The sequence below is a fragment of the Podarcis muralis genome, chromosome 16 (assembly GCF_964188315.1).
Source record: "Podarcis muralis chromosome 16, rPodMur119.hap1.1, whole genome shotgun sequence".
NCBI classification, from domain to species: domain Eukaryota; kingdom Metazoa; phylum Chordata; class Lepidosauria; order Squamata; family Lacertidae; genus Podarcis; species Podarcis muralis.
The window spans coordinates 22,480,721-22,503,674 of NC_135670.1; the positions used below are offsets into that span (position 1 = coordinate 22,480,721).

A 22,954-nucleotide genomic window follows, 5' to 3' on the forward strand; every position below is an offset into this window, starting at 1 on the left:
GTCGTGTCCGACTCTTCGTGACCCCATGGACCAGAGCACGCCAGGCACTCCTGTCTTCTTCCACTGCCTCCCGCAGTTTGGTCAGGCTCATGTTTGTAGCTTCGAGAACACTATCCAACCATCTCATCCTCTGTCGTCCTCTTCTCCTTTTGCCCTCCATCTTTCCCAACATCAGGGTATTTTCCAGGGAGTCTTCTCTTCTCATGAGGTGGCCAAAGTATTGGAGCCTCAACTTCACGATCTGTCCTTCCAGTGAGCAATCAGGGCTGATTTCCTTAAGAATGGATGCGTTTGATCTTCTTGCAGTCCATGGGACTCTCAAGAGTCTCCTCCAGCACCATAACTCAAAAGCATCAATTCTTCGGCGATCAGCCAGGGCTTTAAATGTATGTTGTGAATGTGGCCATGGTCAGTAGGAGCTGTCCCTGCCTCATCCTGGCCCCCATAGTGATCCCACTTTAGAAGATGTGGGTACCGATGTAGCCTTTGGCTTCAGGACCTGTTTTCGAAATGCTGGTCTTGATGAGCCATTGGCCTGATCCAGCAGACTATTCTTATGTTCTCAGGAGCGCAGTCTCATGATGGTTCATCCCACCTTGACTGGCAGCTCACTGATGTGGTGAAGTGAAGGCACTCTGCACACCCTCAGGGGCACTCTCCCCTCCGCACACTATACAGCTAACAGAGTTTCCAGAAGCTACGTTTGGTGAACTAGATCCTGTCAAGACGCTCTCTTACCCCTGTCAGGGAAACCTGTCAGGTGAGATGACAGAGGCGTCCTCAGGCGGCGCATGCGCAAGGTGCCAACCCACTCTCCTTGCCGCTTCCCATTAGGTGACCCCCCCTCCCGCACCCGCTTCCCGTTCCGTGCGCACGCGTATTAATACGCCGAGCAAGAAAGAAGTACGGGAATGGTCGCTCCGGCCGCCATGTCGAGCAAGGGCAGAGGAAGCGAATGAGAGCGAGGTAAGGGGAGGAAGAAGAAAGGAAGCGGCAGGGCAGGCCAAAGGGGGCGGAGCCGCGCGTGCGCTGCGAGCCGCGCTCGAGCAGCTGGCGGTTTTTCCAGCTGCCCGGGCGGCGCGGCGCGCATGCGCCTTGGTGCGGAAGAGCGAGACGGCGGACTGAGGGGAGGGGGCGGGTGTCGCCGTCGCTTGCTTTGCCGCCGCCGCCGCTTCTGTCAGTTCCGGCTGCTGGGTCGGCTTCGTGAGGAGGAGGCGCCGCTGTTGCCGCTGCCGCCTGAGGAGAACTCGGCCTTCCCGCGACGGCACCAGGGGCGCCCGGCGGTCCTCCCCTCCCCCAGCCTCGCCGGCCATGGCCCGGGACTACGACCACCTCTTCAAGCTCCTCATCATCGGCGACAGCGGTGAGGCAGGGTGGGGGAGGGGGAGAGGAGGGGGCGGGGCGGGGCACGGGCGGGGAGGTAGGGTAGGAAGTTCGGCCCAGCCCGCGCGGAGGGAGGGAGCGGAAGAGCCTCGAAGGAAGGAAAAGCGGGGAGGAGGATGTGTGAGGCGGAAGAGCCGGGGGGGGCAGCTGGGCAAAGAGGGGGGCAGCATCAGCCTTGGGGAGAGTGGGGAAATCAGGGAGGGGGGGAGGGGGTTTATTTATTGCATTGCATTTTGCATACCGCCTTTTTTCTCCAAGGAGCTCAAGGTGGCGTGCATAACTTCTCCCCATTTGATCCTCACAACAACCCCCTGAGGTAGGCTAGCCTGAGAGGGAGCGTGCCTGGCCCAAGGTCATCCAGTGAGCTTCATCGTGGCCGAGTAGGGATTTGATCCCCAAGGGGTGGGGGAAGTGAGAAGAAGAATATCTGTTTACCCCCTCCCCCTCTTCATTTTCTATTTATTAATGTATGTATCTGTACCCTGGAGCTTTTAAGAGTATTGTTTGTAGGGTGCTGGGGGGGGGGAACCCCAGAGGTTTCTTTGAGGAAGCAGGGTGACTCTAGAGCTAGTGTTTCCTAGTGGTTAAAGCACTCTGAATGCTGTTGGACTACAGCTCCCATCAACCCCATCCAGCAAGGTCAGTGAGCAGCAAGGGTGGGAGATGTAAAACATCCGGAGAACCAAAGTTTCCCATCCCTGGGACAGAACACAGTATAAGAAACAATGAGCTAGTATAGTAGGAATACAGTAGTTGGCCGGGATTGATAGGAGTTGTAGTTCAACAACATCTGGAGGGTGCCAGGTTGGCTACAGCTGGGTTAGGACCTGAGGTGGTCAGGTTTCAAATCCCCTGTTCAATCAGGGTGAGACTCAATCAGTGACCTTGGGTCAGTCATTGTACCTCTCAGCCTAACCTACCTTGCAATGTTGTTGTGAGGATAAACTGCTGGGGGGGGGGGGTGGGAAGCTACAAACTCCAACTTGAGTTCCTTGGATGAAAAGTTGGATATAAATGTTCGTAATTAATTAATAAAGAAACTGGAATGGGAAGAGCTAGCCTGTGGAAGATTGGAGGGGGCATGTCAGAGAAATGAATGTATATTTCTACTTCAAAACAATATTCTATTTATTTATGTATGTGTGTATTTCCTGGAGCTCTTGTTTGGAATGTCAAGGAGAGGTAGCAAAGTATTTCTTTGTAAAGCAGCGGTATATTATTATTATTATTATTATTATTATTATTATTATGCTTATTCTGTTCCTCCTTTATGTTATTTGTTTCTAAGCAAAGGGCAGGTAACCATAATACAAAAATACAGTACAGTATTAGAATCAGTTAAAACAGTTGCCTCCTTCTGTCCTCTGTTCTAACTGCTCAGTCCCTCTCTGTGGGCTCTGCTGCCTAGTAAACAGAGGCCTGAAGGACAATGCCATGGAAGCCCAAGGATGAGGGCAGGCAATGCCACTCAAATAATCTTGGCACCCTAGAGGGAACCATACTATTTCTTTTCCTGATATCAGACTTGATTATTTTTATGAGAAACTTTTCTAAATTGCTTTGAGAGCTGCTCAGGCCCATAAAGCCGAATATAAGTATTGTAAATAAATAAATTTTACATTTTTATATCCCCCCTTTCCCCCCAAGGAGGTCAGCGTGGCATGCATATTTATCTCTTGTCTGCTGTATTATCCTCACAGCAATCTTGTGAGGTAGCTTAGACAAAGTGACCTGCCCTATGTCACTTAGCGGGTAAATGAAGACTTGGAGCTCTGATATCTCTTGTATTTAACTGTCTAATCTTGTATTTGACTGTGGCATCCTCCAGATGTTTTGGACTACAACTCCCATCAGCCCCAGACATCATATCCAATGGTAGAGGATGATAGGAGTTGTAGTCCAAAACATTTGAAGGGCACACCGTTGACCATCCCTGGACCACTACACCACACAGACTGGTTACCTTGTGCATGTTCTTGTTGTGATACTTGTAACAGCCTTGAAAGGTAGGTCAGTAGTATCTCCAAGTTGCAAGTCTGAAAGAGAGGAAACAGCTTGCCTTAGGTTACCTAGTGTGTTTGTGGTAGAGGATACATTCTGAACCAAGAGCTTCCTGATTTGTAAATGAGGTTTCAATCCTATGCTTACTTTCCTCTGAGTAAGACCCTTCAAAAACAGTGGGGCATGTATGAGTAAACTGCTGGGCTACAACTCTCTTAGGCACTATGCCATGCCAGCTGTCTGCATGTTGTCGAACATCTCATGGGTGAAAACAAGGATACTTGAACACAGGTGTAGTTCAAGACAGGTTTTCACTGGTTTCATCCCCACTTGCCACTGGTGAGAAGTCTACTGCATAGCTTGAGCCAGTTGTGCTCTTAACCCTCAGCATACTTTCAAGGCTTGTGGTGAGAATAAAATAGGCGCAGGGAGACTGTTATTTATTATGCCCCGAGCTCCTTGGAGGGAGAGGGTAGATTTAAATGTGAGGAATAATAATGAATGAAAGACTGTAAAGTATTTTGCAGATTTTTTAAAAAGTATAGATGTTAGCCGCTTTGAGACTCCTGAAGGGGAGTGAAAGGCGGGATATCAAATCCAAATCCAAACTCTTATAAGAGGAGACCGAGTAACTGGAAATAACAAGTAAATTTTAAATATGCTTCCTCCTAATCTCCATGGCCACCAAACATTTACCCAAAGGTTAGAATCGCCTACGCGTTGTCATTTCTATTCATGGAGCACCATTCATATACATGACACCTTAGAGCGTGGTGTTGCAAAAAGGATAGGTCTCTGTCCCAGCTAGATTGCATTTTAAATGCTGAAATGGTGGAGAGTTTGGAGGACAAGCACAGGTGACAAGGTCCAAATCCTGGCAGCGACGTTACATGTAATTTGGCTTAATATCGATTGTTTCCTGCCCTTCCTCCCAAAGAGCTTAGAGTAGTCACCTCACAATAATTGAGCTGAGCAGGTTGGATGGAAAGGGAATTATTTCCTCTGTGAGTTTCAAAACTGAATGTGGATTTGAGCACCGGCTTCCCAAGCAAGCAGCCCTTCAACCACAACTAGTTTAAAAACCAGGAAGGTCTTGCCCTGCCTCTGAACTATTTTCAGTTTGGTGGTCCTTCAGAGAAAGGACATTCTATAAAAATGGAACAGCCTATGAGAATTCTCTCTGTAATGATTGCACGACATACAGTTTGCATTGTGAATGTGAGGTACCTGGTTGATGGGATGGGGAAGGAGGCAACTGTGAAATGTAGGTGTTTAGATTTGTAGGCCATTCCTATGAGAGCTTAGAGACCTCCAGTGTTGGTTAATTAAAAGCAATTCTCTGTTCCCAGAGCTAACATTTGTAAGAGCTGTTTTACATTTCCCCGTTCCTTTTGTGTCTAGTCTTACTTAGACTGTAAACCCAAGGGCAGAGCCTGCCCCCCTTTTCTTCTTCTTTTGCATACAGTTTATAAATGCCTCTAGAAAACATTTTAAGGATTTAATATTAGCAATAGTAGCTGTGTATGAGCCAGGAAATGCTCCTTTGCAATCTCACCTCAACCACAAACTCACTAGGGGGCTACAGGCAAGATTATATTATTTCAGCCCACTCCTCACCTGCTGTATACAGATAATACTAGCCTACCTCCTCAGATAGTTGTTGGGATTACTGAGATAATGTACGTGAAAGGTTTTGAATGCTTGACATGTGCTGTGTAAAATGCTTCACGCTGTTTAATTCATACATGAAAATGCTGCCTGTGTAGGGAATGCATAATGTATGAAGTGGCACTAATTTGTGCAAGTTTTCCATCTGCTCCCTTGGCTCTGCTGTGGGAGATCTTTCTGCAGTTTACAGTTTAGCCACTCTTCATCCATTTTCTGCTCTAAAATGTCTTAAAAACTGGTGCATCTAGATGACCAGTTACCAAATGGTAGCTTAGCACAGAGCCCATGCAACACTGTAGTAAAACAGTTGTCTGTATTGCCCCACCAAGCACTGGAACGCTATTATAACAGCATCTGGCATTTCTAGTTACAAAAGGATCAGACAGTGGGTGATGACAACATACCTCTGAGAGCTGCTGCCAGCCATCATTATTGTTATTGTTGTTGTTATTGTTGTTATTATTATTAATATTAATAATTGTATTTATATACCTCCCTATATCTGGAGGTCTCAGGGTGGTTCACAGAATATAATCAAAATACAAAACCACAAAATACATAATAAAAATAAAAACAACCCAATAATCCCCCCAACCCCAAATTTTAAAAGGGCAAAGGCCTGGTTGGGATAGACCATTTTGGGCTAGATCAACTAATGGTCTGACAGGATAAGGCAGCTTCATATGCCCATGTTCATTTTTTCCAGGCTTCTGCACAAAAAATGGAAAGATGACAGAAAAGCAGGAGGCTTCTTTTCAGCGCTTGCAGGAGCTTTTCAGGGGTGGCTCCTTGCATGTGAGACTCCCTTCATGATGAAGTGCATCTGGCCTCAGTTCCTTGCCAGTTAGTTAAGACATAACGTTTTTCTGTGGACCATTTGGGGACCCAATGAGACAAATGAATTAGTTGTTGCCACTATTAGTAATTGTTGTTTAGTGATTTGTTATGAATGGTGGTGGTTTGAAGGATTGTGTTGTTTATGGATTTTATGTACTATTATATTATTTGATTTTATTGTAAACTTCCCCCGCCCCCGTGGCTTGTGCAAAGGGTGGTATGACGGGCTTCCCAAATCATTACAGGTACAGTGGTTAGGTAGTATTCAGTGGTTGGTCATCAAAATGTAATCCAGTATCAGAAATTCCATTTAATCCCAATTAGGTAAAAACAAAAGGTGTACCATTTAATCCCAATATTAATGTTACCAGTTCTCTTGAAAAAATGGTTTGTAGGCCTTAGGAACACATGCTTATGTAATGTACATTGTATGCTGCTTGTCCTAGTCCACAGAAACTATACACTTCTTATCTTGTTTATCCTGTGCAATTGATCCTGTAAGGGGTAAACCTTCTGAACCAGAAAAGGTAACATGGAGAGATTTCCATGATATAATGAGGACTCGTATGTGGTTCCTGCATGAACTATAGCAGCTATTCTTCCTGTCCCTTCCCACCCCTAGTAATGTTGTTCATTTATTCATTTAGAATGTTTTTTTGCATTGCTCTTCAAGACTGCAGTCTTGCCAAGGTAGCTTATAAATAGAAAATAGTATATATAACAAAACTTTAATTACAAGAGTTAAAATGAATCATTCATTGAGCCTCTGTCCTGAGTTCTTCACTTTTTTCTTGTTTGTTGGCAACATACAATGTCATTAAGAACCAGCTCATATAATGATATCCTAGTGGCCCCTTCCCATGGCTTTTTAGCCAACCATTATTCATAGACACTACCCAGTTCCCTCCCCTATCTGGCACCTGCAGAGGACTCAAGTTGGAGATGAGGTCTGCTCATTTGTGTTGGGGGCTTGTATGATGTAGGGCAGTGTTCCCCAGCCTTGGGCCTCCAGCTGTTTTTGGACTACAACTTCCATCATCCCTCGCTAGCAAGACCAGTGGTCAAGGATGATGGGAATTGTAGTCCAAAAACAGCTGGAGGCCCAAGGTTGGGGAACACTGATGTAGGGGATTGGTAGAATCTGTCCTGCTGCTTAAGAAGGACTCCTGTTTCTTAATCTTCTCCAAACTGTAGCCAAATAAGAGCTCCTGGGTGTGATTATCTGTGTTACCTGCTCACCAGAAAACCTAAAGCATTTGCCTCTAGTAAGCAGATTTGGGTACACCTAAGAGATAAATAGATACCGCTCCGGCAGGAAGGTAAACGGCATTTCCATGAGCTGCTCTGGTTCGCCAGAAGCGACTTAGTCACGCTGGCCATGTCTGCGGACAAACGCCAGCTCCCTCGGCCTATAGAGCGAGATGAGCACGCAACCCCAGAGTCTTCCGCAACTGGACCTAACGGTCAGGGGTACCTTTACCTTTACCTTTAAGAGTCCCAGATATGTGAAGCTACTGTTGCTAGATGTATCCCAACAAAAAGAGCATTACATGCTTTGTGTTCTAAAGTGCTTGAAATAAAGCATAAAATGCACTACTCTGGTTCAGTTTGCATCCTTGAGCATTCCCTCTTTTTTCTTTCAGGTGTTGGCAAGAGCAGTCTGCTGTTACGTTTTGCAGACAACACTTTCTCAGGTAAGCTGGGCCCAGAACAACTCCAGAGGAGCTTTCCATCCAAAGAGCTCCAGAATGCTTCTATTCACACTCAAGGAGAAGAGAAGGGGCTTGAAGGCAGGGAAGCCGGTGGCAAGTCACCTTGCTCATCACCCTAGATCCTGGGGATAACAGGTCATGTGGGACAAGGATGCCCCCCTTTATTTGTCCATACATACTCACGGAACTAATAATAATAAATATTTCAGCTTGTTAGCTGCTTGTTACTTGAAGGTCTCCAAGCGACTTGCAACACATTTCAAACATATATATGTAAAAGTCCTGAATGTCATGATTTAAAGTCTTTTAGGGAGAAGGTTTCCATTCAACACAATTTTCTTCTCCCTGTTAAATGCTCTTGGGTTTGCAGTCTTTAATTCTGAACAAAATATAAAGTTTTATTTTCATTGTTCGGGGTTTGAAGCTTGAATGTTTTCTGGTGAGAAAACAGGGCCCTCCCTTTCGTTGGCCGTTGAAGTTCTGTATGTACAGCTGAGCTTATTAGCTTGACTGCTTCTTGTTTGTGCTGCTTCCCTCAACAGGCAGCTACATCACCACAATTGGAGTAGACTTCAAAATCCGAACAGTTGAGATTAATGGAGAAAAGGTCAAGCTGCAGATCTGGGATACTGCTGGACAGGAGCGCTTCCGGACCATCACGTCTACGTGAGTTTATTTCAGTAGGATTGTCAATTGACCCAATGACTTGATTTCATCCTGTCTTTTAATAATTAGTTGCTTAAATAAGTTTGCATATTATTAGCTAAGGTGCCTTTCCACAATACCAGAGGAAGTATATGAGAACTTGCCGCCTAATAAACACACGGTACTATAACAACAATAACAGTAATATTTATTTTTATTGCTGCTACTACCTAGCTTTATTGCCAAGATTTGCTTCCAAAGCATTTGACAGTTAAGATCCACAGAAAGGTATATTATAAGGGTATGAGGATCCTGTGATTCTACTCCAGAGGTGGCTAACCTGTGGCCTATGAGATGTTGCTGTGCTGTGTGGTGGTTAGACCAAGGTTAACCAATGTGATGCCCTCAAGATTCTTTGGACTCCAACTCCCATCATCCTTGACCATTGGTCCTGCTGGGTGGGGCTGATGGGAGTTTGGAACTCAACATCATCTAGAGCAGTGTTTCCCAACCTTGTGCCTCCAGCTGTTTTTGAACTACAACTCCCAACATCCCTGACTAGCAAGACCAGTGGCAAGGGATGATGGGAATTGTAGTCCAAAAACAGCTGGAGGCACAAGGTTGGGAAACACTGATCTAGAGCAGTGTTTCTCAGCCTGTGGGTCCCCAGATGTTGTTGGACTACAACTCCCATAATTCCTAGACAGCATGACCAGTGGTCAGAGATGATGGGAGTTGTAGTCCAACAACATCTGGGGACCCACATGTTGAGAACCGCTGATCTAGAAGGTTGCCAGTTCCTTACCCCTCCCAACATGATCTAATGTTAAGAGTATAGGCTGGAATCGCAGCTTGGTAGGAGGGTTGTCTTTCTGTTGGTCCCAGTTCCTTTTTGCACTGGTAGGAAAATGAGAAAAAAAATCCTTGTTCTGTTCTTGAGGATGTCATCATAGCATTCTGGCAGGACTTGCTCACAAAAAGAAATGTGTGGCTAGCTGCAAATAGGCGTATGCTTGAGAAGAGGAAGTGCCCTACAGAAGTAATTTGGATGACTTGAGTCCAGATACTGTGTGTATTTTGAATGGGGATTATTTGCCTGTCAGCATTTAGTCTTTAAAATCCTGTTGCCTGTTGTCTCAGGTGGGTTGTTTACTATAGAGCAAGGAAGGGTGTACTGCCACCTCATGACTTGAACTAGTTCAGTAGTCCTACCCTCCCCCCAAGGAATCCTGGGAAGTGTGTAAGGCAGATAAGGATCACTGACAGAAAATCCCCAGCACCTTTTGCAAACTACAGTTCCCAGGATTCTTTGAGGTAAGCCATGGCAGTTAGCGGCATTAAACCAATATAAGTTTGCAGTGTTGATAAGCCTTTAATGCGTAGTGTGTATACAAGATGATGGCTTTTCTTCAACCAATGGGTGCTTTAAAAAATAGTGGCTGAAGGGCTTTGCACTGCCCAGAACACAGGAGGCATGCTTGTTCACAGAACAGGAGCAAATCAGGGCAGGAAATCAGCTTTGCTTTATTAGGCTGATTCCATGTCTGCTGTTTTTTCAGGGCAGAGGAAGAGGTTAATGTTGGCATGTTACTTAGATTATAAAGTGAGATTTGCAGATGAAATTCATATTACATAAAGCGTATCTGCAGGGGAAATCAATTATTGTTCAAATACAAATATTTTGGAAATGAGACAAATGCATGTCTTAACTAGACGTTATACCTTGAGGTGCAGTGGGGGTCTCCCCAATTTACATGAAAGCCTGTTTGGAAACTGCTGTCTTGCATTTCTTTATTGCTGCAGGAAGTAGTATGAACAGCAAGCTTTGAGCATGCTGCTTGAACTGGCCCCTGACTTCCTTCAAGTCCTGAGGCATATCCTCTGAGGGTTGTGCTGCGTGGGCCAGATTCATACAGGAAAATGTGTTGGGGGTAAAACAGCCAGGCACTGCAGAATATCTGGTAAATGGGCAGTGTGGGTCAGCTGCAACATGTCTCATTGGTGCTGTGTCAGCAGAGCTCTCTTCCTGTGTGTGATTGTGTGAGTGTGTGTGTGCGCACGTGCAAACACACCACATTGCGACTTGGACTTAGGGCTCTTTTGGAATTGAACCAGTACCCTGTGTGGAATACCCAGAAGATGTCGGGTGCAAACAAGAAAAGTTGCTGAATGCCTTTGCCCCTAATCCACTTGGTAAAGAAAGGGCAACGCCCAGGACTGGGTGTGTGCACTCAAGTTCCCCAGAATTGCACAGGGAAGCCATCCAGTGTGGTATTCAGTTCCCTCAGAATCTCAGCTTTTTGCATAAAGACCGGGTTGAGCAAGGGGAAATCTCAGAAGCCAGAGGAAATGCTGAACAAGACATTGCAGGATCAGAGGGTGGGGCTTCAGGGCTCTGTACGTCACTTGGCCCCTCCCAGTGACATGCAAACTCAGCCAAAATAATACACATGAGCAGAGTTCAGGTTGCAGCATTTAGTTGGTATTGTTCCAGGATTTGTGTGCACTCATGCATCTGTGTGTTGCACCCTGAAGAGGGACTGAAGGCTTAAATGCTGCAGGCCGCATAGTAGGTTTGAACCAGCATGTGAGATACACTTGCTGATTTACAATTGTCTAGTTCTGTGTTTTGTTATTCTATTTGTTACAACAAAGAAACATAGTTGTGTGGTCCAGTTGATGTTCTTAAGACTGTATCTGGTAAATTCTACTGAAATGGAACCAAGGGAGTGTGCAGGGTGACTTCAGGTGACAGGTCCAGATGCTGTTTAATGCACAATAAGCTTATTAACATGTAAAAGCCGACTTCTGTTCCTACCCTTGTCCCCCATTGTGCCATTTGCTTGGTGGTAAGGCTGCCTACAAGTTGTTCTTGCTTATACTACACCATCTAATGTTCATGGCAGCAAATAAACAGGTCCCTGCCCAAAGGTGCTTACAACCCATCTTTTAGCACACCAGGTTGACTTACACACCAGTTGAGACTACTAGTTTATCTGGTAGTGGATTGTCTTCCTCCAGGGTGGGGAACATTTGACCCTGCGAATGTTGTTGGGTTGCAGTTCCTGTCAGCCCTGACTATTGGCCATGCTGGCTGGGGCTGATAGGATATGTGGTTCAGCAGTATCTGGAGGGCTAAAGGTTTCCCCGTCCTGGTCTACACTGACTGACAGGCAGAGAATTTTTCCCCACCCAGACATGTTGGGGTTTGCACCTGGGACCTTCTGCGTGCCAGGCCTTAATGTTGAACTGTGGTCCCTTCCCCACAAAATAGCAGCTGTGAATGCCACAATCATTCCACCAAAAAAGCTGTCCATCAAATCTTTCCATGGGCCTTGCATGTCTCAGTTCTGTTGGATTCCTATCATGCTCGGAAACTTCCTACCCAAGTATGGCTTGCTGGCCGGTAACATTACTGGTTCAGCCAACATCATTCCTTCTGTAACATCTTCCTCTTGTGTTCATCTCTCTTTTCTGAATTTCTAATCCATTTCAAGCTCATGGTGACAGCAGTTGTCCATGGCTCACAGAGTCTTCTCCATGGTAATCTGAGATTCTGAACCATCTCTGCCAACACTGCATCCCACAGAATCTTGCTTCCACTTCCTGCATCATATGCTTCCCCCACGGCGCTGAAGCCCAGGCAGCCTATCATTGTCTGTTTGTGTGGTTCCCCTCTCCCCACTTCAAAGGCTCCAGTTTTTGCCCTTCTATTCCTATCACAATTTCTATTTGCCCAGTCCAAGCAGTTAAAGGCAACCCCAAGCCTTTCACAGCCATCTTGCTTGCTTCAGGTATACTGGTGTTTCTCTCTCCTATCACCCCCCAATAAGCAAGCATGTGAAGCATCTCAACGTGTCACAGACACATGCCTTAACACACCTCTTTCTCTCCTCAGGTACTACAGAGGGACACACGGGGTTATTGTGGTTTATGATGTTACGAGCGCTGAGTCCTTCGTGAACGTCAAGCGGTGGTTGCATGAAATAAACCAGAATTGCGACGATGTGTGCCGGATATTAGGTAAGCTGCCTGGTTTGAGCAGCCTTTTGAGTCATGTTACTGTGGCCAGCTGATGGCTGATTCATAGGACTGCACTTTCCCATGCTGGCTAAAGAATCCTAGTGGCAGATTGAGCTGTGAACCAGCTTAAATTTCTCAGTTTAAGTCCCAGTTGATGTCGCACTTCAGCCATGAGCTTTTCAGGTGGTCTTACGCAAGCAAGATTCTGTCTCTTGGCCTCTGTCTATCCCCCACCCCGACCTACAACGTGGGCATCATCATATGGCCCTACCTCATAAGGCTGTTGTCCGAATTACTGAGAATATGAAGGGTTTGATCACCTTGAAGAGCTGTATAAATGCTAAATATGACTTCTTGGTACTTGCAGTTGGTAATAAGAATGATGACCCAGAACGGAAAGTGGTGGAGACGGAAGACGCCTATAAATTTGCTGGGCAGATGGGGATCCAACTGTTTGAGACCAGCGCCAAAGAGAACATTAATGTGGAAGAAGTAAGTGATAACCAAGGAAAAGATGGGAGGTGGTGGCTTACGTTTAATCCCACAGGGGACATGTTGCTTCTGATGAGCACATTGCTGATCCCTTGACTGTTCTAGGCTACATACCAAGGAAGGCGTTGACATGGTTGTGAAGAAAGCATCCCTCTCTCTGCTGAGTGCCTGATATGTAGGAAGTAGAAAGCAATAGACTTGCTTCTGGAGGCTGGCGAAGAGAGTCCTTTGGCATAACCAGTGGGGCCGATGGTCAGGGGGATGGGAGTTGCAGCCCTACAGCATGTGAAAGGCCACATATTTCCTTTCCTTACCTTGGGGGCTGATGGGAGTTGTGGTTCAAAAGTTACCTCTTATTCTGGACCCCTCCCCATTTAGTATCCTTAAGGCTTTTATCCAGAACCATATCACTTGCCCCTCGCAGCTCTTTTAAAGCCCCTGCTTTAAACCTATGGCCTTCCAGTGGTGTTGGACTACACCTCCCCTTGTCTCCCTTGATCACTGGCCCTGGTGCTGGGGCTGATGGGAATCTGTCAACATCTGGAGCTTCTGCATCCCTTTCTTAAAGCTTGTTCAATAGCACCCCACAGTTTGTGTTAAGCAGGGACAACATTGTTCAGCTGCCATGCTGAACAAGAGGGGCGAGATGGGTGAGGAGCTCGGGACGGAACATGTGATCCCATTATCCAAGCTCTTAACTCTAGTTAGTGGCCAGCTAACATAATGTCTTCAGTGCCCCTGATTCTAGAACTGGCCACTTCTGGTGTAGCCAGAGACTGCTGCTGGTCTGCTTTCCGGCGTGTTGCTTATTGTTGTTCAGAGTTCTCCACTCTCATCTTGCATTTTTCTTTTTCAGATGTTCAACTGCATCACAGAGTTGGTTCTGCGAGCCAAAAAAGACAACCTAGCAAAGCAGCAGCAGCAGCAACAGAACGATGTGGTGAAGCTAACGAAGAACAGTAAACGGAAGAAGGCCCGGTGTTGCTAATGCCCTTTTCTTTTGCGGCAGAGACTGCACCCTCAGACAGCTCAGCCCTTCCAGCCAGATGCAGGCGGCGATTCCACTGGGCTAGGCCACGGGAGGACTCTTCCCTGCCCCCCCGCACACCCCTCAGTTTGTGCCGTTATTTAAATGAGTTCTCTCCACGTTTTTTTTTTCGGTCAGGAGGCACCTTACCACAATAGTGCCAAGGAGGTATTGGATGGAGGTGATTCTGCCCCCTCTTTCCTACCTTATCCCCCCCCCCCCAAGAACATCTTGTAGACAAAAATGACTTTGCCTACCAAGTGGACTTTTGATCTCAAGAGTTTTGTACATAATGTATATTGTGCTTTAACCAGCTGCGCCTCCCTCGTTGTCGCTTCTGCCTTCTTAATTATCGACCAATCATGGCTTCTTCAGAGTTCACCATTTTTTCTCTCCCTCGAAAGAGTACAGTACAGTGTCCTTAAGTGAAGCTGCCCCTTGTTGGCGTTCATTCCTCTTCAGCCTTTGTTAACCTTCAGGCTAGGATGGAGGCCTTAGCTACTTTTTCAGGCTGTGTGGGCAACCTTCCGAGATTCCTTTTCCCCCAGTCTCCAGAATAGCCAATGTTGCTGGAGCTTTGTCACTTCTTGGAATAGCTGTGCTCTCTTTCTTCTCCACACTCCCTGGCAAGGGGGTGAGAGAGGCTTCCCCCACCCCCACCCCAATTTAACTTCTCTGGCCAGTTGAAATGAAATCTTTGGCAATTAGATGTGAGACTTAAAACTAGTATTATCCCCACCCTGGTGGAATCTCTCTCCCATAACATCCTTAAGAGCTACCAAAGTGTAAATCTCTCAAAAACTATTCCCCACTCCTGCACTCATCATTCTGCACACAGTTACGTGATGTGCATTTCTCAAAAGTGCATTTCTGGCTGCCAACATTCTCTGTGACTCTTTCTTTGTTCCCTTCTCCCACAAATTAAGAGCTGAAGGGCTCTTCCAAATGGTGCTTGCACCCAACAGGTGTCAACAGGCTATTTTCTGTGTCCTTTATCAGACCAGAGGTGGTCTCTTAGGTATTGGATGGGGCTTCTTGCTGTGGTTTGTGCAGTTTTGACTGGATTTCTGATCTGGTTATGCTGAAAGTAAAAGGTTTTTATCCCCCTCATTCTTTTTTTAATGGCTATGGTGGGCTTTAGGAGGGAAATAACCAGAGGCTTACCTCCTCATTGTTTAAAAATGAGCTCACCTAGCATATTAAGATGGCCCGGGCTATAGGAGAGCACATGTTTTTCAACCAAAATGATTCCTTCCTCCCCCTGAATATGAAATTGATAGGAGGCTCTCCAGCGTCACTGACCCTTTGGACATTGAATTATGCAAGAAGGGCTAAGTTGAAAACCCTTCTTATTTGCTTGCCTTCAATAACAAAAATCAACAGTTATGGTTGTACAAAGCCCTCGTGCAATCACATTGCAAGTAGTCTGACTCTGCAGGCTTTTCCCACGCAAGCGGCGAATGTGACAGGTTTCGGCCGGTGAAATTGTTCTCAAAGACAACATCCATCCCAGCTGCCCATCTTCCACAGCTGTCTGCTCTGTGCGTCTCTTGTAAGTTAACTTCTCACTAATTCCAGAATTGAGAATGTGAGCTGAGCAAACCAATTGGGAAGGAATGGCTAGCGTTAAGAGGCCCGCAGAAAATGATGGAACGTGCTGTTTTGGAACTCACGGGCTGAAGCAACGGTGGATCCTCATTGTGTGACAGGGAGGGGGGATGGTTCTCATATTGCAGTGGTCTTTTGTGAAGCGTGGGGGGGGGGGCGTGGGTGTGAGCTTTGCCAATGCAGCAGTCCCGGTTTCCGATGTTGAAGCATGGGATGCTTTTCCCAAGGATGCCGTTAGCAGCACCTCTCCCGGTTCTTGTCTTTGCTCAGTGCTGCTGCATAAGCTCCAGTCGTTAAAGGATGCTTCACGGTGGTAGATTTACTTGGTGGACAGTGCTAGTGGGTGGTGCCTGTGGAGTATTAAATGGGGGGGGGGAGAGCTGCGTTTTTAGCGGTGCTGATGTCAAGCGGTGGAATGTCTAACTGGTTTGCTAGGACTATTTCTGTATATTGAAACTTTCTAATTATGCTTTTTAAATAATTTTAAAAAACTAAAAATAAAGGTGCCAAGCTGCCAAATCTTCCTTCGAGGCTCCTGTCTTTTGCTTCTTCCCCAGTACCAGGTGTGCAAATTTCTTATCTGGCTTCCTTGACTCTTCCCCCCCCCCCCCCCCGCCCTCCCAGTTAGGCTCCATATGCCCGTCAGGAAAATGTATTGTATGCAAATGTCTTGTATGTAGCCTCTTTTGGAAAGGGATCTGCTAGATTATATTTCTTCACAAAGCGGAGGGGGCCCACCAACTTTATTGGGGCCAATCAAAATGCCCTAAATGTGGCAGGTTTCTGAGTTGTCTAGAACTCTTCATTGGACAAGATGTTGCACAAAGCAGGGGGCAAGAGGGTAGAGTACAAAAATGTGGTTATACACTTAAGATTTTTGGATAAAAAGCAATGGCTGCTCCTCATCTCTAGGAAAATGAAAGCTGGTTTATAATCCAGAAGAGACACATCTGGGATGGAGTCTACAAGCTGAACAGTTCAGTAAGCCGCCCTGAGTGTCAGCATCACCATCAGGTACTAGGTTAGGACATTTTTATTCTCCTAGGTGCTTTAAATAGAAATCCTATGGAAAATGAAGGTGTTTTTTTAAATAGCCCAATTGGATCATTCATTCTGTCTGAATTGGTTTTGGAGCTGTTGAGAAGTGCTTTTGTTTTTAACCTGTATTATTTTAATTATGTAATTTGCATTGTGAACAACTGGCATATATTTGTACAAAGAGCACCACAAATTATTATTTTTAACATGCTACCATCGTTTGAAGTTGGGGACAGGGAAACCAGTGGGCCTCCAGATGTTGCTGGACTCCCAACTCCCATCATGCCTGGCCACTGGCTATGCTGGCTGGAGGCTGATGGGCGTTGGAGTCCAACAATGTCAGTATGCCAAGCAGTTCTCCAGGACTGGCTTAAGTACAGCAAGGGAGTGCTTTTCCCTGTTGGAACTCCCAAAGAAGGTCTCTCCCCCCCCTGCAATGTTGCTGGACTCCAACTCCCATCAGCCTCAGCCAACATGACCAGTAGTCAAGGGTGATGGGAGTTGGAGTCTAGCAATGTTTGCAGGGTACAGCTTTTCTCCCCCCCCCCCCTACAACAGTGAGCAATTCACAGTACCCATAGAAAGACAGTACCCATAGAAAGTACCCATTTTATTCTGACGAGAACTATTTACAAAAGAAGCAGTAGAGCGGCGTTTTCTACTAAAATATGCCTTTATAGAATATCTTATATATATTTATATAAAAAGTACATTTATTTACATTACTGCTACATACAAAAATTACTGCACTGTGTAATATGTACATATACCTCTATAGATACATTCTGTCTGTTCATCCCTGCTGTGTGCTTGGTTTCCAAGGGCTTTGGGCAGGGTGGGGGAAGCCTATTGATGCAGCTCCCAGGCACATCTCGCTTTACTTTTGGGTAAGCGGTTTGAGCTGCTGAAGTGGGGAACGCTGACAGATCCAGATCCGAGGGCCTCTGGAGGTGCAAACTGTCCCCAGAACCTGCCACGGTCTGTGGGGAATGCTCATTGCTAGTAGGTTCCTAGTTCCCTTATGATGGGCTGGGCAACCTCTGGCCCTCCAGCTGTTGTTAGACTCCAGTTCCCATTAGCCCCACCAACATGGCCAGTGGGTGACAGATGATGGGCACTGAGAGTCCAGAAATGTCTGAAGGACTGTAGGCTTGCCCCAGCTCTGGCTTACAGCCTAGATCAAATCGTGTGTGAAAAGGGCTGGTTGGCTACCGTGAGAACAGGATACTGGAATAGATGGGCCTGATCCGGCAAGAAGGTTCTTACGATGTTCTTAAAAAGGCTATGTACTGCTCACTTCCTGGGCTATATTACTTCGGGCTCTATAATGGGGAATTGAGCAACTGAATGCTCATTTTTCTTCTTCTTAATTGCACATAAAATAAAACTTGGAGAAATGTTCTAGAGTTGCCTTCTTTCCTGGTAGGCAAGTTTTTGATGTGCAGGGATTTATTTTATTACAGACAGGCATTCACCCATGCAATCTCTCTTGCCCTCCTCCAAATGGTAAAAATGAGGATCAGTTTTGCCATGTGGAACTGGGCCTCTCTGGATCCTGATTACTTTCTTTTTTGCTATAGGCAATAGACTTGGTGGCCCATTGCACCTCCCGTGTGAAGTGTACCCACGGGGCTTGCTAGCTCTGCTTCCTTCTTGACAATGCTGAGCCTGCCCAACCCACAGCCAGAGAAAGCTGAAAAGGATCCCAGATAGCCATACACAGGGAAAGCAGGAGCTGTGGGCCATCTCTCTCCTGCCACTGTTTTACTGTAGCTTTCTTTGCTCCTCCTAAGGAAAGGTTAGCTACTTGGCAGTGATCAATGATGGAGCGAGCCAGAGGCTCTACAAGTGCCCCTCTTGCATTATCAGTCTGCCTCTTGCTTACAGGCAAAACGTATGCCAGGCTCTAAAACAGGGGGGGGAACGACTGCAGCCCTTGGGCTGTTGTTGGACTCCAGTTGGATCACATTGGCTGAGGCTGATGGGAGTCGCAGTCCCCAGAATGGGGGTGGCAGGTGGAACAGGACACAGTTTTCCCTTTCCTGTTCCAAAATATACCATGGTGTACTTTTAGGTGCAAGAATTAACTGAATGAATCTGTGCAATGTTTTGTCTGATCTGATCTTTAGGTAGTGATACCACAACTGATGCCCCTAGTGAGGATTCTCAGCTAATGCGGGGAGGGGGGAGATAAAACGGGCAGTGTGGTTCCTTGCAATTGCTCTGCAGCCACCCGCTTCTCCCAAATTAATGGAGCTCCCCACTCCTGTCACGAAGCTCCATCACCCCTGGCTGTGTAGTTCAATAATATCACAATATGATGTGGCTGGAGGTGGGGGGGCGTGGAGCTGTGCTGTTATGACAGATGGCAATGCTCCACAGAGAGCGTGGGTGGGGGACTGGCAACTCCTGGAAACAGTCTACAAGTGTGGCTGTCAGGTTTCTCAAGGCGGGGGGGGGGGGGGGGGAGGGAGACCAGCCCTCCCTGTTCTCTCGTTATTGCTTTCAGTTCACTATCCCATAATGCAGTGGGCAGCAGCTAACCTTTCAGGAGAAAGCGGCAAAATATGGTATATCACATTTTAGGAAAGACGCTGCTTTCCTTCCCACCCACCCCCCTAAGATTTCAGCCTCACCCTATGCATGCTTTTACTCAAAAGGAAGACCCACAGTGCTCAAGGATGCTGTCTGCCAAACCAGTGTATGGATATAGATAACAGGTTCTTTGCACACTATTTTAACCAGAATACCTTTATGAATGTTGCCACTCGGGTTCTGTTCCAGACTGGTGTAATGCAGGGATCAGGAACCTATGGGCTAGATATTGCTGAACTACAACTCCTGACCATTGGCCAGGCTGGCTGGGGGCAGATGGGATTCCAGTAACAACAGGTTCCCCACCCCTGGTATAACAGAACTCACAGCGCAGGGATTCCTTTCTGCATAAACCAGCACTATCTGTCCCACGGACCTCCGTATGTTGGACTGCCGCACTCATCAACCCCAGCCGACATAGTTAGGGGCATGATGGGAACTGTAGTTAAACAGCAGCCAGTAGGCTACAGGTTTCTCATCCTTTTCATAAGCTATTGTCTTTCCCTTGCAAGCATTCTGCTCTAACAGCCAGTTACCAGATTAAGACTGTAACACACTATATCTTTAAAATACATTCTTTGCCTTAAATAACTCTGGGCACTGTAGTTTATCCCTTACAGAGTTACAATTCCCAGCAACTCTTAACAAACTTTAGTGCCCAGAATTTTAAGGGGGAAATGTGCTTCAAATGTATAGTGTGCACTCAGTCTAAATCTATATGGGACAAGTTTATTTCTGCTGGCTGCTCCAGCTGTGAAGGGCATCTGCAGCAGGTGCAAGAGTTGGGTTCCTGTTTTTGGAGGGCCAAGAGAAGATAGAACAGCAGACTGGGTGTTCATACACCACCTACTGTCTATGGTTTGAAAAGGATTTGTTCTCATAAAGTCCACCTGCATCTCAGCTCTGCCACTTCTAGATTGGAGCTCCCCCAAACCTTCCTCCAATTCGAAGAGGAATAGCTAAATGTGCTGCCCTGCACCTGTTCATGGATTCTCAACAGGCCCAATAGTCAAGATGTTAGGTGTCCAACAGCACCTATGGGGCATCATGTTGGCTACTCCTAGCCTAGAACACTGCCATGCCAAGAAAAGATGGAATCTGGCTTCACCTATGCTGGGGTGAGGAACCTGTGACCCTCAATCTGACAGCGGCAACACAACTCCTAGTATCCCTGACCATTGACCATGCTGGCTGGGAGTCAGTGAGGATCAGGCTGAAGTCTCAGCAGCTCCCACATCTCAGCAGTAGGGCCTCCCCTTTGTGAAAATGCCACGCTCCTGTCATTTCTATTCTCCCATGAGCCTCACTCCCAATTTAACCTCACAATAGCAGCAAGGGGGGGGGGGTTAGCACCTAGGCAGGGATAGCCAACATCAGGGCTGGTGGGGTGAGGCCACTGCCTCAGGCAGCAAAAGCCCGCAAGGCAGCACCCTTGTGGGCAGACCACTGCCAGCACAGGCATTGGTGCTGATTTCAGGATTACATACAAGATCTCTCCCAAAATTGGCACTGAGGCTGGTGCCACTTCTCCGTCAGTGGCAGGGCAGGGCAGCACATGCCATTTGCCCTTGCCAGCATGGTGCCCTCCAGATCTTGTTGGACTCCCATCAGCCCCTGCCAGCATGGCCAAAGGTTCATGATATTGGGAACTGTAGTCCAACAAGATCTGGACAGCACCACATGGCCAGTCCTGGCCTAAGGGTTAGAAGACAGCAAGTGGTCTCATTTTGCTGAAGGACAAACTTGGGAGAGGAGGTGGGGGAATACTGTGAATTCCAAGGATTTGCAAAAACCTGGGCTCTGGTTCTCACAAGCAGAGACAGCAGGATTTGTCCAGGGATTCTTCTGCTTGTTGGGTATGGTGCTTGTTTAGGCACAGGGGCGGCTGCCCCTCTTAGACTCCTGCTGCAGCATACTTGCAACTTCCAGCTGGCTAGAGACTTGCCCATTTCCTTGCAGCCACAACCTCTGGGAAAGGAGAGCAGGGAACAGAGCTGACGTGGAAGCTGAACTGCCTTCAGTGTGCTTACATTTTTGCTTAGTCACCCACCCTGAGAGAGACCAGGACAGAGAACAAACACTCCTCCGTCCGTTGAGTTCTGTCTGGCTCTGCCCAAACCAGAAGCCACGACTGCACTCTCACTCTCTCTCTCTCTCTCTCTCTCTCTCTCTCTCTCTCTCTCTCTCTCAATGGACAGATAAGCATGACCCGCCTTTGCCAACCTGGTGCCCTCTGGTCTGATGAAAAGAATGGAAACTCAGCCAATAAAATGAATGGGTATTTTCCCCCTTCTCTCTCTTCCCCGTCTGCCCCCCCCCCTGGCCCCTGCCCCTTCCTTGGCTCCTACATCTCAACTGGTCCTTTAAAGTTTCCTCTTTTTGCAGAAGAGAATGACTTTTAAGACATCTGGATTACTCACAGCAGAAACAGAGTGGACCTAACAAGAGACCCTGAAGGTTGTGTGTTTTCTTATCATGTTGCTTTAAGGTATCAAAGAGTGTCCTTTTCAATTGCTATCGCGCAGAAGACCGGCGATTGGACTATGACGCATGTAAACATTGAGTTCAGACCACGCAGCCTGCAAGATTAGTGCAGTGTTCTTAAGGGTGGGGGACGGGACTCCTTGCCCCCCTTTTTTTCTTTTCTTTTTTGGCGGCTTCTTCTGTGACCGGAATTGGAGACCGTCATCCATCAAAAGCTGGGCTTGCTGAATCTCTCTCCAGCATCCTTCATCTCAAAAAATAAAAATAAAAAAGGAAAAGGGAAGGGGGGGGGAAAGGAATGGAGAGTGGTTGCTCTTGTCCAATTAATTTTTCTTGAAAAAAGAAAAGAGGCGGTTCCCTTCTGCCCCGCTGGGCTCTGACCCCTGCTGCTCTGGCCTCAGCAAGGGGGAGGGTCTAGTGCGCCGCTTTGCCCCGTGACCGCTGGAGAAGGAATAGGTGGGCTGGCTCCATTCCTTTGGATGTTTGTCCATCAGCTGCTGGTCAATGACCCTCTGCATGTCATCCTGCGGCAGGAAGGAAAGAAGGAACGCTGTTAACAGGAAGGACAAAGAGAGAGCAGGAGGGATAAAACAAACATAAAGGGGCCAAATTCTGGGAAGGCCGAGAAGCAGCAAAACCTGGGCCATCCTCAGGCTCTGGGGTCCCCCTCTCCCTTCAGTCATGCTGCCAAAAATGTTCTCTTTTACTCCCTCCCACCCATATAAATAAATGGCTGTGCCGGCTTCTGCAAACAAAGTCACAAATGCAGAATAGCGGCCAGCCCAGCCTCCACAAACAGCGCTCCTGTAGGCAGAGAGCTCACCAGGAGAGGGAGAGATCGGACTCTGTACATTGGCTCAACTGAAAACCAGCAACTTTTGCCTCCTCTGCCAATTTTATTTCCCATTACTCTTCCCGTTGCAAAATATCTGTAACTAATAACTAGGGCCTGAGCCTGCTTTTTTCCTCTCCCCTCCCTAACTCGTTTTCCTCTTGTGTCATGAATTCTTAGATTGTGAGAACATGTCTTCCCACTGGTTATTTGTAAGCTGCTCTGGGAGCCTTTATTGGCTGAAGAGTGGGATAAAAATGTCTAATAATAAAAAGTAGTAGTAGAAGAAGTACTAGTGGTAGCAGTATTATACACAGATAGGCATACTAAGTTCTGCCTCTGCACAGAAACACATTCCTTGTGCATCATGGCAAAGGGCATTTGGGTACCATTATTTAAACTGTAGTGCCTGTAGATCACTTAAATGTTAAATTGAGGTGAAATAGCTCCAAGAATCTTGCCATGAGTTCTTTCTCAGCCATCAAAGCTTTTTGCACTCGGGGCTTATGTAATGGGAGGAATGAGCTGCATGACAAGCAGACTCTAGCACTAAAAGGAGGGTTGGGGGGGAATCATTATTAACCAGAAATCAGTGAAGCCAAGAGGAAA

General features: G+C 46.8%; 2 protein-coding genes across 5 annotated transcripts in view; one reads left to right on the forward strand and one right to left on the reverse strand.

Annotated features, from left to right (window-relative positions):
• Positions 1–1,078: 1,078 nt before the first annotated feature.
• RAB35 (RAB35, member RAS oncogene family) lies at positions 1,079–15,920 on the forward strand. 2 transcript variants are annotated; one of them, XM_028709838.2, is made up of 6 exons: positions 1,085–1,363; positions 7,533–7,583; positions 8,144–8,267; positions 12,145–12,269; positions 12,637–12,761; positions 13,618–15,920. In XM_028709838.2, exons 1-6 carry the CDS (start codon positions 1,312–1,314, stop codon positions 13,747–13,749), a joined length of 609 nt encoding a protein of 202 aa, XP_028565671.1. In that variant the 5' UTR covers positions 1,085–1,311; the 3' UTR covers positions 13,750–15,920. The 2 variants fall into 2 exon arrangements, with proteins under 2 accessions (XP_028565672.1, XP_028565671.1); XM_028709839.2 differs by lacking the exon at positions 12,637–12,761 and having other exon boundaries at positions 1,079–1,363.
• A 1,098-nt stretch (positions 15,921–17,018) lies between these two features.
• BICDL1 (BICD family like cargo adaptor 1) overlaps positions 17,019–22,954 on the reverse strand; it is a 62,855-nt gene continuing 56,919 nt past the window's right edge. For 2 of the 3 annotated variants that reach the window (XM_028709412.2, XM_028709414.2), the window contains exon 10: positions 17,019–22,037. In XM_028709412.2, the coding sequence (XP_028565245.2) occupies positions 21,837–22,037 (201 nt within the window). In that variant the 3' untranslated portion in view covers positions 17,019–21,836. The remainder of the gene's footprint in view (positions 22,038–22,954) is intronic. The other variant, XR_013391022.1, reaches the window with a different exon arrangement.